Source organism: Chiloscyllium plagiosum, chromosome 16, assembly GCF_004010195.1.
Source record: "Chiloscyllium plagiosum isolate BGI_BamShark_2017 chromosome 16, ASM401019v2, whole genome shotgun sequence".
Classification (NCBI taxonomy): Eukaryota; Metazoa; Chordata; class Chondrichthyes; order Orectolobiformes; family Hemiscylliidae; genus Chiloscyllium; species Chiloscyllium plagiosum.
The window spans coordinates 49,463,212-49,479,617 of NC_057725.1; the positions used below are offsets into that span (position 1 = coordinate 49,463,212).

General features: G+C 40.3%; 1 protein-coding gene across 8 annotated transcripts in view; it reads right to left on the reverse strand.

Annotated features, from left to right (window-relative positions):
- The window catches only part of myrf (myelin regulatory factor), a 230,023-nt gene extending 216,743 nt beyond the window's left edge, over positions 1–13,280 (reverse strand). For 3 of the 8 annotated variants that reach the window (XM_043706031.1, XM_043706034.1, XM_043706030.1), the window contains exons 1-2: positions 12,105–13,278; positions 4,926–4,988 (exon numbers count right to left, since the gene is read on the reverse strand). In XM_043706031.1, coding sequence (XP_043561966.1) covers positions 4,926–4,988; positions 12,105–12,150 — 109 coding nt within the window. In that variant the 5' untranslated portion in view covers positions 12,151–13,278. Of the gene's footprint in view, positions 1–4,925; positions 4,989–11,143; positions 11,334–12,104 lie in introns of those variants that run through there. The other 5 variants (XM_043706033.1, XM_043706035.1, XM_043706038.1 and 2 more) reach the window with 5 other exon arrangements.
- Between the last annotated feature and the right edge of the window lie 3,126 nt (positions 13,281–16,406).

Genomic DNA, 16,406 nt, shown 5'->3' on the forward strand with positions numbered 1-16,406 from the left:
TAACAGGAAGGATGTGGAAGCTTTGGAAAAGGTGCAGAGGAAATTTACAGGATGTTGCCTGGTCTGGAGGGAAGGTCTTATGAGGAAAGGCTGAGGGACTTGGAGAGAAGAAGACTAAGAGGCGATTTAGTAGACATATACAAGATGATCAGAGGATTAGATAGGGTGGACAATGAGAGTCTTTTTCCTACGATGATGACATCTGCTTGTACGAGGGGGCATAACTTCAAATTGAGGGGTGATAGATTTAAGACAGATGTCAGGTTCTTCACTCAGAGAGTGGTATGGGTGTGCTGTATTGTTCTGTACTGTTCTATGTTGTATAAGATGTCATTCATGTCCTCATAAAATCCCAATGCAATTCATAACTAATGTTTTATCTTTTAAGTGCAATTGTTATATACACAAACACAGCACCTATTTTGCATACTGACAAGGTCCTGCAAACAAGGAGATAAATGATCAGTTACACTGTTGTTTGTAATTGTTATGGTATAACTGTTGAGACAGCATGGGGAAAACTCCCTGAAGTCAGTTTTGAACAGTCCCATAAATAGCAGTGAAGAAAATGACAAGTAAATCTCTCTTGTATGGGTCGGATAAAGAACAAGTATGAGACAGGACACATCCTCTCTCTTGACTGAGAAGCTCCTTGGGAACTTTTACATGCACCAGATAAGGCAGTGTTTTAAATATCTTCTCTGAAAGGCAGTGTTTCCAATAATCAGTACTCCCAGGAATTGCACTAAACCAACCAACTAGATTTTGTGAAATTCTGGAGCAGGTTCTGAACCCACAACCTTCTGGTTTTCTTTATATTCAAACATGATATGTAGGCATCAGTATCAAGACCAGTATTTATTGCCCATTCTGAAATGCTCCTGAGACAGTGGATGGTGACCTTCCCCCTTGAACCTGCTGTATTCCTTCAGGTGTAGGTACACACACAGAGTTGTTAGGATAGGGGCTCCTGGTCTGTCACAGTGACATTGAAGGAACAGCAATATAGTTCCAAATCAAGATAGTGTACGGCTTGGAGGGGAAGTTGCAAGTGGTAATGTTCCTTAACATCTGGTACCCTTCCCCTTCCAGGTGGGAAAGCTCACAAGATGGGGAGATGCTGTCAAATATGGGTGATTGCTTAATTGCTGCAGTTGATCTTATAAATGGTAGATACTGATGCCTTTGTGGGCTATTGGTGGAACAAGTGAATGCTTAAGATGGTGGATGGGGTGCCAGTCAAAGTGGCTGCTTTGTCCTGGTTGGTATTAATTTTCTTGAAAGTTGTTAGAAAGTTTCCTGCACTCATCCAGGAAAATGTTCAGGAAGATATTCATCAGACTCCTGACTTGAATTTGTAAATGATGGACAAGTTTCATAGCCCAAAAGGTAAATTACTCAACATGAATTACCCAGCCAATGACCTGCTCTTGTAGCAACAATACTTGCATGGCTGGTCCAATCAATGTTTTGATAGTGGGAGATTGAACAATAATAATGCTCTTGAACGTCAAGTTAGAATTGCTCTTGTTGGAGATAGCTCTTGTCTGGCACTTATAGAGCAGGAATGTTACTTTCTACTTCTCGGTCCAAACCCAAATGTTGTCCAGATCTTGCTGCATGTGAACATGGACTATTTCAATGTCTGAGGAGTTGTGAATGGTGCTGAACATCATGTAATCATCAGTGAGCATGTACTCAGTTCTGACCTTATGATAGGATGAAAGATCGTTCACGAAGTGGCTCAGTCAGAAACTTCTTCATAATAAAGTAAATGTGCAATAACAGATGTCACTGGCGCCATGTTTTGATTTGTGTACAATGGTAAAAATAGACTGGCAGAAGGCTAGGTTTGTATATGAACTGCAGGAAAAGCATGAATATGCTTTGTTTTGACAAAAAGGAAGGATTAACCTCTTCCAAGGAGCATTTAGCAGTCCCTTTTAGGACTTCTGATGAAACTTACAAAAAAGCAATTAACAGACATTTCCTTTTTTCATACTTTTCAGGATAAAAACTGTATTTGAGGTCCTGCACCAGTGTAGCACAATGGTGTGCTTATTTCAGCAGCCTTTCACTTGTTCTGGCTGGGAAGGTCTAGCACCTATTTCAGAGTATGCCTGAAAATTAAATCAGGCAAACAGATGTGCAGACAGAGTTGCAACTAGATTTCCTCCAGCCAGCTGCCATGGTTCAAGCAAGAAACAAGGTGGCTATCAGTTGAAGATGTGTTTACCATTATTTAACATCCTTCAAACCCTTCCTTCTCAACAGTCAATCCAACTATTTATAAGCTGTGTGGCAAAAAGAGCTATTTAAGTAATGCCCCAAAATTATCTGTTCTCTGTTCATTAACGTTACAGACAGGCTGGTAACTGTGGGGACAACTTTATATCTGAATGCTTATGATGTCATAAAATTACATAGTTGCAACAAACATTTATGATGTTTGGTCACAGCAAGACACAGCAAAAATTACTAACACAGCAATGCAGAGGGAACAAGAGCTGACCCAAAGTATTGTTCGTGCTAAGTTATCCCATCAGCCTTGTACATTGGTTTTCTCTAGTCACTGCTGACCACACCTTCCCTTCTTCATTAAATTGCAATATACAAAAATAGCATCCTCCACTGAGAAGCAAATCAGTCAACGAATGACTCTGTTAAATACCTGAAACTGGAATTGCAGTTGGGAACAAGAGTATAACAGAGGAATGGCGAGATGGGTAGTTAGAAAAATGTTTTGTACTTATATAGAGAGGGAGACAAATATTGTGTGCATAGACAAGTAGAATGAGATGCAGGCACACACAGTTTCATTGTAGCACTGCATATGAATCAATGGAAACAGCTAATCATGGATAGTTATAAAGGAATAAATATGTGCACTTGCATAGATGAAAAGGCAAACATAGGCAAAGACATTGTGTACTTACACAGATATTTTATTCAGGTAGAGTAGGGCAGAGGGAGAAAGAGTGAAAGAGACAAGCATCTCAGTGAGGAGAAATACAAACATATAAGCTTGAAACTACTCTTACAACCTTAAATATGGTTAGTATCACAGGTTTTCTATGTACAGGTCTTGCCAGATGCTCGTAACCCTAGTGTTTGATTGTTGAATTCTTCTGGATACGGATTGAATCTGTTCATTACCAAATCTACAAAACAGCTAAGGGAATGTGGCAAATTTACACTAAGGTTGTCACTTGCTGTGTGGGACTTGTGTGCGTGCAGCGTAGGAGCTATTAAAGATACTGAAAAAGAGAGCAACATAAGAAAGATAAAAAATGCTTTGAAATAAATGCAACTATGTTCTAAGCATTTTTCTTTATAAAAAAGACCTCAGTTGATGACAGGGAATACACATATAGCAAAGAATTACCAATTGAGTGTATCCTATGTGCATGTTTGAATTAAATGTCAGAGTTTTGTGCAACAATTAAAATTGAGTACTGTATTATAAAGCATACCTCCCTTAATCTAAATAGAAAACAGATGATGAACTGCAAGTTTTTGCTGCACAGGGCACTTTATATAGCTGCTGAGTTGGGCCAGCACCAGTGGGAATTTCAGTACCCTGGAGTGCTCACAGTCACAGATTTATGTTGTTCAGAGTAAATTTTCACTTGTTCCTAAACTCCATTCACTGAGTCCTCCAGTCAGCTCACATTGACATTCACCCATTGAATAGAGCAATAATCTCAGTCAAGACAAAGCAAAAATTGCACAAATTCTGTCCTCCAAAAATATTGACATCAAATTGGTAATTGATAATAAGAGAAGGAACATCAAACAGATTAAACTCACACTATTACAGTGTGGATCTTAGTGCCTTTTTAGTCGTATGATCAGTGAACAGGGAGACACAAAAAGTAAAAATAAATAAATTGCACAAAATGTTTTCTTCATATGGTTTATTTCATTGATGGAGACAGTGTACCTGTAACCTGTAACCTAGAACATAACACTTCCTCAAAAGCTTTCTTACCCACTTCATAAAGAGCAGAGGTGATCTCTTCCATGTTGCCACATCCAATCCATGTTCTGCTCACAATATCAGCACTGACAGACCTCTAATATATTGAATTCCCTTCCACCCTCCCTCTCTTATTCTGAAGTACTCAATATCTGTCTACATCTATAATTAGTCACACCCTGTCCTCCAATTCCCATCACTAATGAACTGAGTTAAACAAATTTAATGCCTGACTGTCATCTTCATAGAACCAATGTAGAGAGTGGACATGACCTAGGATCCTTTGATCAATATGACTCAAATTGACAATAGGCAATGCTTGAACCACTGAGTAACTACAGGTGCTAAGCTGTGTTAATATTAAATTCTATAAACACTTAGAACTATTCACACTATCACCAGGGTGCATAAAGGCCTTTCAAATGCCTGCATTGACATATTACGATGATGTGCTTTACAAAGATTGCACATGATGCAGTGAAGCTCCTTAAAGAGGGGTGGGTCGGGATGGGGAGACAGAGGGAGGAGGCAAAGGGCAGTAAAAACAGAGGAGAGTGTTCCAATTAAACTCAATAACTCAGTGTCTAGTCAGCATAAAACATTCTAAAATACATTGATGAATTTCTTGGATTGTTCTGTCATCAGAGATTCTGTGCAACAAATGCAGCCCATGTAGAATGCACAAGCTACCAACCAACATACAGGCGTAAAATAAAACATGAGAAACAGAAAGAAAAACAATGACAACCAGAAGAAATACATGGAAGGCCAGTCAGCATCTGACTAGGAGAACAGATAGACATTCTGTCTATGTCAATCCTGGCAACCTGAAAAATCAGATGTTGAAGGGCCTAGGAATAACTGTATCATATTTTGTTTCTATTTTCAATGAAACATTCATTGTACAAGATGACAGACAGTGTTAAGGTACATATGTGATGCTGACCTGTATTGTAATGTCTGAAGGGACCGTCTGCATAAGCCATTCTGGAGTGCGCTACCTCTTGGTCTGTGTACAAGTGAGAATAGATCATAAATAAATGTATAATGTTCATTACTTTTTTCTTCTTCGTCAAGTTTCTGCTATCTGAAACCATTGCCTCTCCCAGGGATACACCTGCTCAGTTAGTGACAGTCTTCTGGTAAACTCCTTCCTCTTGGCGCAGGGATCAATGACCATGGGCCATAGATTGAAAGCAAGGGGCAGAAGGCTTAGAGGCAATGTGAGGAACTTGTTTTTACCCAGAAGTTGTTGGGAAGCTGAAACTCACTGCCAGTAATGATGGTAGAGGCAGAAACCTTCATGTTTAAGTGGGATTTAGATGTACACTTATAATGCAAAGACATATGAGGATGTGGGCCAAATGTTGGAAAATGCGATTAGAAGAGTTGGGTGATTGATTTTGACAGATGCAGACTTGATGGGCTGAAGGGTCTTTTCCTGTGTTGTAGACCGCTATAGCTCTTTGATCAGGTGAGCTTGAAAACCAAATTTGAAACTTCTTAGTTTATCCAATTCTGTACTCCAACTTGAACAGGAACTGCTCTAAGTCAGTAGGATTGAAACTCTCGGGTGGGCAGCAGCATGGACCAGTGCAACACACAATTCAGTGGTAATTCAGGATGTAATGACACTATTCCCTATGTTATGTAATCCTAACCTCAGACAGATTATTGGGAGATTAGAAATAAGGAAACATTCATGAAGGGAAAATGGTCAACAGATGACAGGCAAGTTGCAAACCTGCTGTTCAGCTTTCTGCCAATGTTGCACTAGATCCAACTACTGGGAGTTGCCTCAAAGAGTTCCCTTCTGATTCCATGTACCACCTCCTCCCTTTCTGGGTTCCTCTCTGTGTGAAAACTCTCTTCAGCAAGTTTCCTATTTCTGGCACCAGAGGTTTCACAGTTCACCAGGTCTCCTTCCCTCAGACTGAGGAATATTGCTCCAACCTGATATACTGGCATAATTAATTCCATTATTCCACCAAGTAAAATTTCAGTTAAGGTTCAACAAATGACCCTGCACACATTGAATGGGAACAACATAGCCAGCAGTCTTGAAGCAGGCAGCCTAGTTGTGACTGCAGTCAGGGATAATAAACATCAAGGGAAGGAGGAAGAATCAAAAGGCAAGGAAATGAAGAACAAATAACTTTATAAAATAAATAATTGGGTTTACTCTTCAGAATCTACTATACATTTCTATACCTTACACAATCACATTATTGGCATTCACTCCGGCAGTGTATATGTTTTTTTTGTTGTGGGCATACAGTTCAACTGTAATTAATCATCTTTCAATACCTTCCCTCAAGTGACCAATCTTCAATTAGGAGTTAAAACCTAGGGAGTAAGCACTTTACAGAGGGTGGAAGGGAAGATGCTGTCAGAGTCTCTGTCAATGTTGCTCCAGCTGCATCTGTAGATTGTTGACTCACTGTTCAACTTCACCCAAACTAATCCTGATCCTACCCTCATTCAACATCTATGGGTGGATTTTCCTTTCAAAATCTTTGAATCCATTTTCCTTCATTAGTCCAGTTGTAGAGCCTGACTCCTATTCTGTTAGAGGATCAGATAAATCTTCTGGTTTTATTGCTCATGGCATCAAAAAAATTACAATTCAACCTATTCTTTTCGTTCAACCTCTGTGTAATTTCTTGAATATGATGCTGGACCTTCTGGGTTGTCAGCACTGCACCAAAAGAAAGAATGGAGTATTTGAAAACTGATAGAATGTACCAATGTGAGAGGCATTTGAGGCTCAGAGCTTCATGCTATTGGTAAATCTTTCTTTGTTCACTTACAAACAGAGGAAAATGAAAATATAAGGGGTTGAATTACATTCTCCCATCAGTGAGGCCACCTTGGCAGAGTAAGGCTGAAGGTTACTTATTCTGCTTTCACAAATGAGAAATAAAATGTTACCAAACCTTCTTTCTTCACCTGACCCCAATTATTGGTAAGATTCTCAACATTAGCTTCATTCTCTGAAAAGGAGGTCTGTCCAACTTTGGGAGGGATCCAGATTTCGTAAGAGTCTCTCTTTAAACCGATATCCAAATCGTGAAAATCAATGTTACAAGATTTCCTTAAAATGTAATCTTGATCATTAATATCTTACTTTAAATGAGATCTGAATGAGTATGTGTTTTTTTTAAACAGGAATGGAATTGTGATGGTGAAGTTCTCTTAACGCTACACATACCAGAATAATTTGGCATGAAAACTTGAATCAGTTATTAAAGTTTAGTGTATTAATGGGAGTGACAGTGATTAATTTCTCAATTGCTGTATTTACGATTAATTAACAAAAGGCACCAATGCTAATGATTCAAAACAAGAACGGAAAATATCAGAAGCACATGATTAGTCAGCAGGAGAACATACCATCTCAAAAGATAACCTAGCTATTCCTCTGTATTCCCAACCATTTTTATTAGTGACAAATAGACAATCCAAACAAATAATCAAAATAAGAGGCTGCAAATATTAGAGAGAAACCAAGGAGATGAAGAGATGTGCAAAAGAGTTTTTGATAGGTGGAAGAGGAAGCGTGCAAGACAGTTTATGAAATAGAATGAGATGGAGAGGAAGAGTGCACAAGCAATGCAGAAAGAGAGAATGATAGAATGTGAGAAATGGGACGTGTTTAAAGGATAATAGAACATGGAAGGTATGTGAGAAAAAGAACAAAATAAACAGTCAACTTTTTTTTAAAAAAGCTGACAATGGAAAGGACAGGGTAAAATCTACACGGCAAATGAGCAAGAAATCAAATTGAAAGGACAAAAAGGTTCAAGCGAAATAAATAATAAATATGACGTTTATTTGGATTTAACCCTCAAAGTGCTGATCACACCAAAGAAAAATCGCATTTAATATGAACAGTGTGAATCCCAGCAGCGTGGAATAGATCCGTTGGATAGAATATGGGCTACTGGTCATTAGTATTGACCCAATATATTGTCCATTCTTAAAAATGATTTGGTCTTTAATAGTAATCACTAGGGGCAATTGTTTGAGAAATCTTCCCATTAATTATTAGCAATCTGCAACAAATTTCATAGGACAGATAATTAAAATATTATGGAGAAATAGGCAAATAGGAAATAGCAATTTATGAGATTGAAATGCACAGGTAACTGTGGAGCATATTATGCAGATATTTGATCAGAATTATACAGCTAGGTATGCACCACCCTTTGCCCATTGACAAAATAGTTCTGCTCATGATCAATCATGTGTGTGAATAGTTCCAGACACCAGCTAGTTAAGCTGCTGATGTTGGAAACAACATGGAAATGGGTTGGTAAACTGAATATCACAGTTAAGAAAATAACCTTCTTACCAAGCAACACAGATTATTTCCAAATTAAGTTTTGAAAGTCTCCAGGCTGATTAATAGGTCACCGGAGTATTTTACACTAGCTTTACACAACCCTAGATTTTTACTAAACTAATGAGTACAAAGAAATATTTGTATTACTAAAGTTAAGCGAAAAATCTCAAAACAGACGTTAAGCCCTATTTAAAGTGCCAGGCAATTTAGGCAAATAAAATGATCATAGATCCTCAGCACAGTCATCAGATGGTTGGTTAATTCATCTGCTCTTCCTAGTATTGGCCACTTTACTAGGGCAGCTGCCTGCTCCTCTTCGAGTGATAGGACAGGATTTTAACCTAGTCTCCAGAACCCAGGTTCACCTGACATCCCGAAGCTGCAAACTGCGATGCGCCGAGGTGGAATGGGGATGGATGAGGAATTATTGACCATTCCGAAATACCCTTTCATTTCCATGCAAATCTTACTGTACCCTGTGTCAATGATCACACCGTTAAACAGACCAGTTTCGCTGACAAACTGGGTCCTCAGTCCAGGGTCAGAACAGTTGAGTGACAAATTTCAGTTCCAATGGACTCAAAGCTAGGGGCGTAGAAATGTTAAATTTTAAGGACGGCAGGATTTCAGAATTAAACTTGTAGAGATAAAGAGAAACCTTACTGCTGGGAATCTGAAAGAGAAAAAACTCTGAACGTCCGTCTGAAAAAAGAAATATTGATTAATGTTTCAGGGTAGGTTCCTTTTAAACAAGAAACATCTAACGCGGTGTCTTTGGAACGAGCTAATTCTGTTCCATTTTAAAATGGAATGAATTCAGCATTGAAGCATTAATTTATATTTGCTTCTTGGGGTGTTGGCTAGCGTGCTAACGGATCTTAAGCATTTCTGAGGGTTTTGAGGAAAGAATCATCAGTATGTTATAAGGATACAGATTATTCTTTGGATCCCAGACAGACCTGTACCCAACCGCATCTTCTTCCTCTCAATACACTTTCCTGATGAGTGTTAGGACAAATTTCCATGCAAACAGCTAACTCTCAGTAGTATCTTGATTTTGATTGCTAGGCTTTCTCAGAGTGCAAAGTCTAATTCGGTGCAACAAAGCGTCCCCCAGAACTTCCTCGCCCTTAGTCCCATCATCCGCCTCAAATTTCCGTAGCGACTTCTGAAGAAACCAGCTTCTTCATTCCACGCCAGTCTGACCCAGATTTCCGCCTACGCTGCAGCCGCTGATCGAAGGAAGATCTTGTGGAAATTCTGAATCTGTTCACAGAATCACACTCGGCCCATCGGACACGTTGCTTGCAGTTTGAGAGCAAAGAAACACCCGGCGCCTCTGCTCTCACCCTGGTCCCGGGAGCTTTTCCCGTTCGAGCAGACCTCAGGCCCCCAAGTCCCCCTGGAAATGTGTTGGTGCATCTGAATCCATCATCCTCTCAGGAAGTGGAGGTCCGGACTCAGATTCTGTTCCTGTTGCCGGGGGATAGTTTCTTGGCTGATTGATAAGTTGACACCCCCCCCCCCCCCCACACACACACACACACACCTCAGTCAGTTTGCTACTCTGATGGTCCTGTTCAGTAGACGCCATTGTAGTCATAGAGATGGGGACAGCATGGAAACAGGGCCTTCGCTCCAACTCATCCATGCCAAACAGATATCCTAAATTAATCTAGTCCTATTTTCCAGCATTTGGCCCATATCACTGTAACCCCTTCCTATTCATATACCCATCTAGATGCCTGTTAAATGTTGTCTTTGTCAGCCTCTAATACTTCCTCTGGCAGCTCATTCCTTACACGCACCACCCTCTGCGTGAAAAGGTTGCCCCTTAGGTCCCTTTCTCCTCTCACCCTATGCCCTCTAGTTCTGGACTCCCCCACCCCAGGGAAAAGACCTTGTCTATTACCCTATCCATACCCTTCATGATTTTATAAACCTCTATAAGGTCACTCCTCAGCCTCCGACGCTATAGGGAAAACAACCCCAACCCATCCAGCTTCTCCCTATTGCTCAAGCCCTCCAACCGTGGCAACATCCTTATAAATCTTTTCTGAACCTTTTCAGTACATCCTCTCCCACCATGCCAACTTCCAAATGGGCCTCTTCCTCCTCCACAGCATCTTGCTCCTCTTCAAGCCTGGGTTTGCCACCTCCTATCCGGAGTCATCCCTTCGCAGTCTCCAATTGTTGCAATTCCTCACTTCCTCCAGCCAGCAGCATTCCCTTCTGAACACAAGAGTCAAAACTCGCGCCATCACATTATCAATTCCTCATCCCTTTGTTCACTATGGACAACCCTGACCATGACCCTCCCCTGTCGTTGGAAGTCGGCCCATCAGTAATGAAAGATTAAATTGACTCCCTCTTCCCTTTCGTTGGGTCAGGAGTCAAAGAGGGTCTAGCCACTGCAAGCCCTCATGAGAAAAATCAGACCACCCCAAAGCAACTCCACCGCATGATTATCTCTGGTTTCCCACAATATTCCTGACGTTTTCTCGGTCTGCTAAAACGTTGAGTAAAGAATCATTGGCTCAAGTAGAGTTTGTAAAACAGCACAACCCACACCCGTCTTTATACATCAACTGGGGAAATGAGGTTTTAAACCCTCAGTAATTAAAACAAAACAACTTTGAATTGCACATGATTTCCGGAAGATTCATTCCCTTTGACCTGTTAAATTTTTTTTGGACAGAAAAATGTTTTAGCGCAATTTCTATTTAGTGAATTGGATTATTTTAAGGTTTAAGTTCAGTACGTCCCACACTCTTTAAAATATGCCAGTTCAAAGAAATTAAACAAGTTCTGTCCATCACCTGTCTGCGACGTTCTCTCTCCCTCCCTTTCTCGCTTCAATCAGTACCACTTAGGTCTAACAGAAAGATTTCCCTCCACCAGCTCCGGCTTTCGGTTTCAAGAGCAAACCTCCCGATCCTTGCAGTTTTACTGTGGCCTAGAATTGCAGGGAGTTGGAGGGAGGATTAGAGAGAGTGAGAGATAGAGTGTGTGTGTGTGTGGGAATCAGAGTCATATGCCTGCTCTGTACCAACTCGACTGGCAAGCCCACATCGCATTTTCTTAAAGCAGGTCCATTGAAATAAGTACATGTCGAAATCCCAAACCTCAGACCGGTTATAAACAAAAAAATCTTACGATCACACGAAACAAAATAAAAACATTGGATCAAACCACTATACAGAAGCAACTCGAAGGCATTTTGTTACAGTGGTTCATGTCAAATAGACGAACGAAATACAGAAATTCTAGAGAAACTTAACAAGTAATTTTCCCCAATAAATATTCCATATTTATTTTTAAAGGAATGCAATTTAAACCTCGATCTATATCATTTACAATGATAAATTCCACAAGTTTTAAAGGATATATATTGAAGGACAGCTTTTAAAATGTGAGCTGGAGTAAATAATATTTTGTTAGAATTTGTGATGTTAAGCCCAATAATTTGACACACACACCCCTGCAAAACTGCAGAAATTATTGTCGATCTAATTTGGTTTCACTTCTGCGAATAGTCGAACCAATTCTAAGCAAGTGCTTTTAAAACGTTTTGCCATGTCTTGAACACAGACAAAAAAAAGCACTCGCACAATAAAGTACGTTACTCTGATCCTACCTCTTGAACTTTTTAACTGCATTCTACGTTAGTCTTTTCGTTTTCCCGTAGATTTGGATCATTTTGACTGGCAAATATACAGTAGCGACCAGAATCTCTTAGAATTTCACTTTTTAAAAAAAGATCTGAGGGAATTTTTTTACCTTCAAAAAAGCGTTGCAACGCTTCCGTCTCGTCAACCACTTCCATTTCTCTATCAGCTAGCGACTCCTCCCCGACACATCCATGTAAAGAGATCGCCTACTTCCCCAGGACTTCAAAACATCAGGGAAATCCCACAGAAATATAACATACGAGCAAAGATTCGGCCGAAGGGGACAACAAGGCTGGAAAAGCCCCCCTCCTCCTTGTAGGAATCCCCAGCCTCGCAGCTCCTCAATGTACCTGCGGGAGGGAGGTCAGTTTCACCCAGTCAATTTCGTGCTGATCAGTTTCAGACCAAACTTTCTCTGTATTTTGGATTGGCTCAACCTTCCGCACGAAGAGAATTCTCAGCCCTGAGTTTTATTTTTAACACCTCTCAGTTCTTCCACTGAGAGGGGAAAGGGAGACAAATGAAACCTTTCACCTTTAATAAAGCAAACGTACTCGTCAGGACTCCCGGTACAGATTCCTTGCCGTCCTGCCTCCCCCCACCCCCCATTTCCATGAGATTTTTTCCCTCTCTCTCTCCACTTATCGCTCTGCCGGCCGAGGTGATGTCAGCTACAACACCGCGTCACTCAGTCTCAGAGGCCGACCTGCTGGACAAGAAACTCGACCATTTGTACGGAGACAGGCAGCTTCCACCGTTCGAGGGACTCCAGCATTCACTTATCTAAAGTGTGAATGTAACGATTCTAAAGTTCGACCAGCAAGTCAAAGGGCGCTTGCTCTGCAAATGAAAGCCTGGATACGGGGAAGACTCCAAGTCGGCCACATTCCCCTGTTGGGCTGCTTTGATCTGACGGCAGTGGCTGTTGCTCATCTGAACTCCAACTATCCGAGATCTGTCGCCTCTCCTCCAACAAACTCCTATTTAAAACATACCCCGTTAGCCAAGCTCCCTCTACTCTTTCCCTCAGGTTATCACTGTGTCCTAGAGACGTTTTCTGATAAAAAAAAACATGAGGATAATGGTTTGAAATAAATGCAAGTTGTTGTTGTCCTAAAATCAAGGTTTACTCTGTGTTACCCTTCTCGAAATCATCTCTTCCCTTGGACCTCCAGAACCCTCCAGCTCCCTCAGTTATCCCCTCACCATCCGGGCGTCACCAAGACAACGGGTCCTCATCTTCCCTACTTCCCTATACTCCTCTCCAGGGCACGTCCATTTCTCAATAATAAAGACATCATCCGAAAAGAGTGTTTTTTTGAGAGAAAAAATCGTTTGCACACACCGAAATGATGCAGCATGGTGTTCTTAGTTCCTCCTCCACCTGAATTTGAGAAGACTCTTCATTGTGGTTATCACAGGGATGAGGACATGGAAACTAAATGAACTAGCCTGCAGCAAATTAGGAATTACATCTTAACGCAAAGTACTCACCATATAGAATCAACTCCCAATGTGTTGAGTGATTCCTTTACAATCTAATTCAATTGATATTAGGTGATGAGACTAAAGTTTGTGCCTGTAAGAATAGATAACCTTTAACTAGAATGGTTCCTCAATTAAGATCTGTTGTATACTATTGGAATATGTAGAATTGGATCAAGATCCTGGAGTTTTACCTTTTGATAGGGAGAATCAAACTTTACTTGAGGTTTATTTTACTGAGGTTGGTTTCTCCCTTTTTAAGAAATTTGGTAGAGTGTGAAGAGATTTTATAAGAAAGATTGGCCAAGGTCTGTGGAGGGATCAGATTTGATAAACCAAATGACTCTTTCTTGCTTTATATTTATTTTGAATGACTTGGTTTTAAGCTACAACATGTTGGACACTGCTGATGGCATATCAGACAATATTTAACAAATGGTTGTGTCAGCTGTGGTCTAGTTGGCATCACTCTGGCCTTAGAATCACAAGGTTCTGAATTCAAGCTCCGCAGGAGGATAACAATCTTGAGCTAACTTTGCAGTGCAGTACTGAGGGAGCACTGCATTTTCTGAAGTGCCTTCTTCTGACTGAAATATTGAATCAAGGCCAGAAATGACTGTTCAGGCAAATGTAAAAGAGATAGGACAGTCAACAGGGGTTTGTTTAGATCATGCCTCACAAACCTTATTGAGTTCTTTGAGATTGTGGCCTAACAGGTAGATGAAGGTAAAGCGGTTGATGTGGTGTATATGGATTTCAGTAAGGTTCCCCACAGTAGGCTATTGCACAAAATATGGAGGCATGTGATTGAGGGTGATTTAGCAGTTTGGATCAAAATTGGCTTGCTGAAAGAAGACAGAGGGCAGTGGTTGATGGGAAGTGTTCATCCTGGAGTTCAGTTACTAGTGGTGTATCACAGGGATCTGTTTTGTGTCCACTGCTGTTTGTCATTTTTATAAATGACCTGGATGAGGGCATAAAAGGATGGTTTAGTAAATTTGCAGATGACACTAAGTTCGGTAGAGTTGTGGATAGTGCCAAAGGATGTTATAGGTTACAGAGGGACATAAATAACTACAGAGCTGGGCTGAGAGGTGGCAAATTGAGTTTAATGAGGAAAAGTGTGAGGTGATTTACTTTGGAAGGAGTAACAGGAATGTAGAGTACTGGTTTAATGGTAGGATTCTTGGTAGTGTAGATGAGCAGAGAGATCTCAGTGTCCATGTACATAGATCCCTGAAAGTTGCCACCGACATTAATAGGGTTGTTAGGAAGGCATATGGTATGTTAGCATTTAATAGCAGAGGGATTGAGTTTCGGAACAATGAGGTCATGCTGCAGCTGTACAAAACTCTGGTGTGGCTGTACTTGGAGTATTGTATACAGTACTGGTCACTGCATTATAGGAAGGATGTGGAAGCTTTGGAAAGGGTTCAGAGGAGATTTACTAGAATGTTGCCTGGTATGGAAGGAAGGTCTTACGAAGAAAGGCTGATGGACTTGAGGCTGTTTTCATTTGAGAGAAGAAGGTTGAGAGATGACTTAATTGAGACATCTAAGATAATTAGAGGGTTACATTGGGTGGACAGTGAATGCCTTTTTCCTTGGATGATGATGGCTATCTTGAGGGACATAGCTTTAAATTGAGGAGTGATAGATATAGGACAGATATCAGAGGTAGTTTCTTTACTCAGAGAGTAGTGGGGGCATGGAATGCACTGCCTGCAACTATCGCCCACTTTAAGGGCATTTAAATGGTCATTGCATAGACATATGGATGAAAATGGAATAGTGTAGGATAGATGGACTTCAGATTGGTTTCACAGGGTGGCGCCGAAGTGCCTGTACTTTGCTGTAATGTTCTATGTTCTATCCTATGGCTTCAAATGAAGAAGAAGTAAAACAGGATAATTATCCCTGGAGTTCTGGAATCTGATATTGATTCCGCCTTCAATCAACATCACAAAACAGATTTTCTGGTCATTATTCTGGTTGTTTGTGGAAGCTTGCTGTGTGCAATTTGGCTGTTAAGTTTACTATAGTACTATAGCACATCAAAAGGGTCCCATTAGCTGTATGGTGCTATGGGATATCCAGTAGCCATCAAAATAACTACATGAAGGCCATCATTTTTTCCTGATATTATGAAATAAATCAAATGCATGCCTAATTGGGAACATGGTCGGCATGTTCTAGTTGGACTTAAGGGTATGTTTCCATGCTCTAAGACTCTATGACTGTGTGCTAATACTAAATTGTATTGTTCCTTTGTTGATTCCTTTCCTGCTGAGTCAGAGAATGGCATCTTGAACTGCCCAGAACATTGAAGATCATCCTTTGTTGCAGTATCTAGGATCCAGTTGCTTACTTTGACTTTGAACAATGTAATGACAAATGTTGGCAAGTCTTACTGTAGTGTCCTGTGTGGTCACAGTCAAATAACAGACAAGTGTAAAAGAATCAAAACATTGAGAAATCCATAATTGAAGTGCGAGGAAAACATTCAGAAGCCCTGAATCTCAAAGTGCACAAACGTCACTGACCAATGAATGCTGGTCAATTTTGCATGGAGTCAATTCAAGAAGTCAAGATCAAGTGCAGTGTTCAGTCTCCACATATAAGACATACATGCATTTGTTTATAACACAATAATGTATGATTATTGAATGATAAAATATACGACAATTTGAGAAGTAGAGATATTTGGAATGTAAAAGCTTCCTTGCAACACAGGCTGAGGATCTACAACCCCACCACTGGCAAACTGCATAATTACAATGTCAAAAGTTTACATTAAACAGTTTCTGCTTTAAATATGGATAAAAGGATTTATATTGAGAAAAGTTGACAAGAGGGTGTAAGATTTTGTAGAAGGAAACTTATGTATGTTATTCTAAACTTAGAAAAGTTGCATCCAGAGTATCTA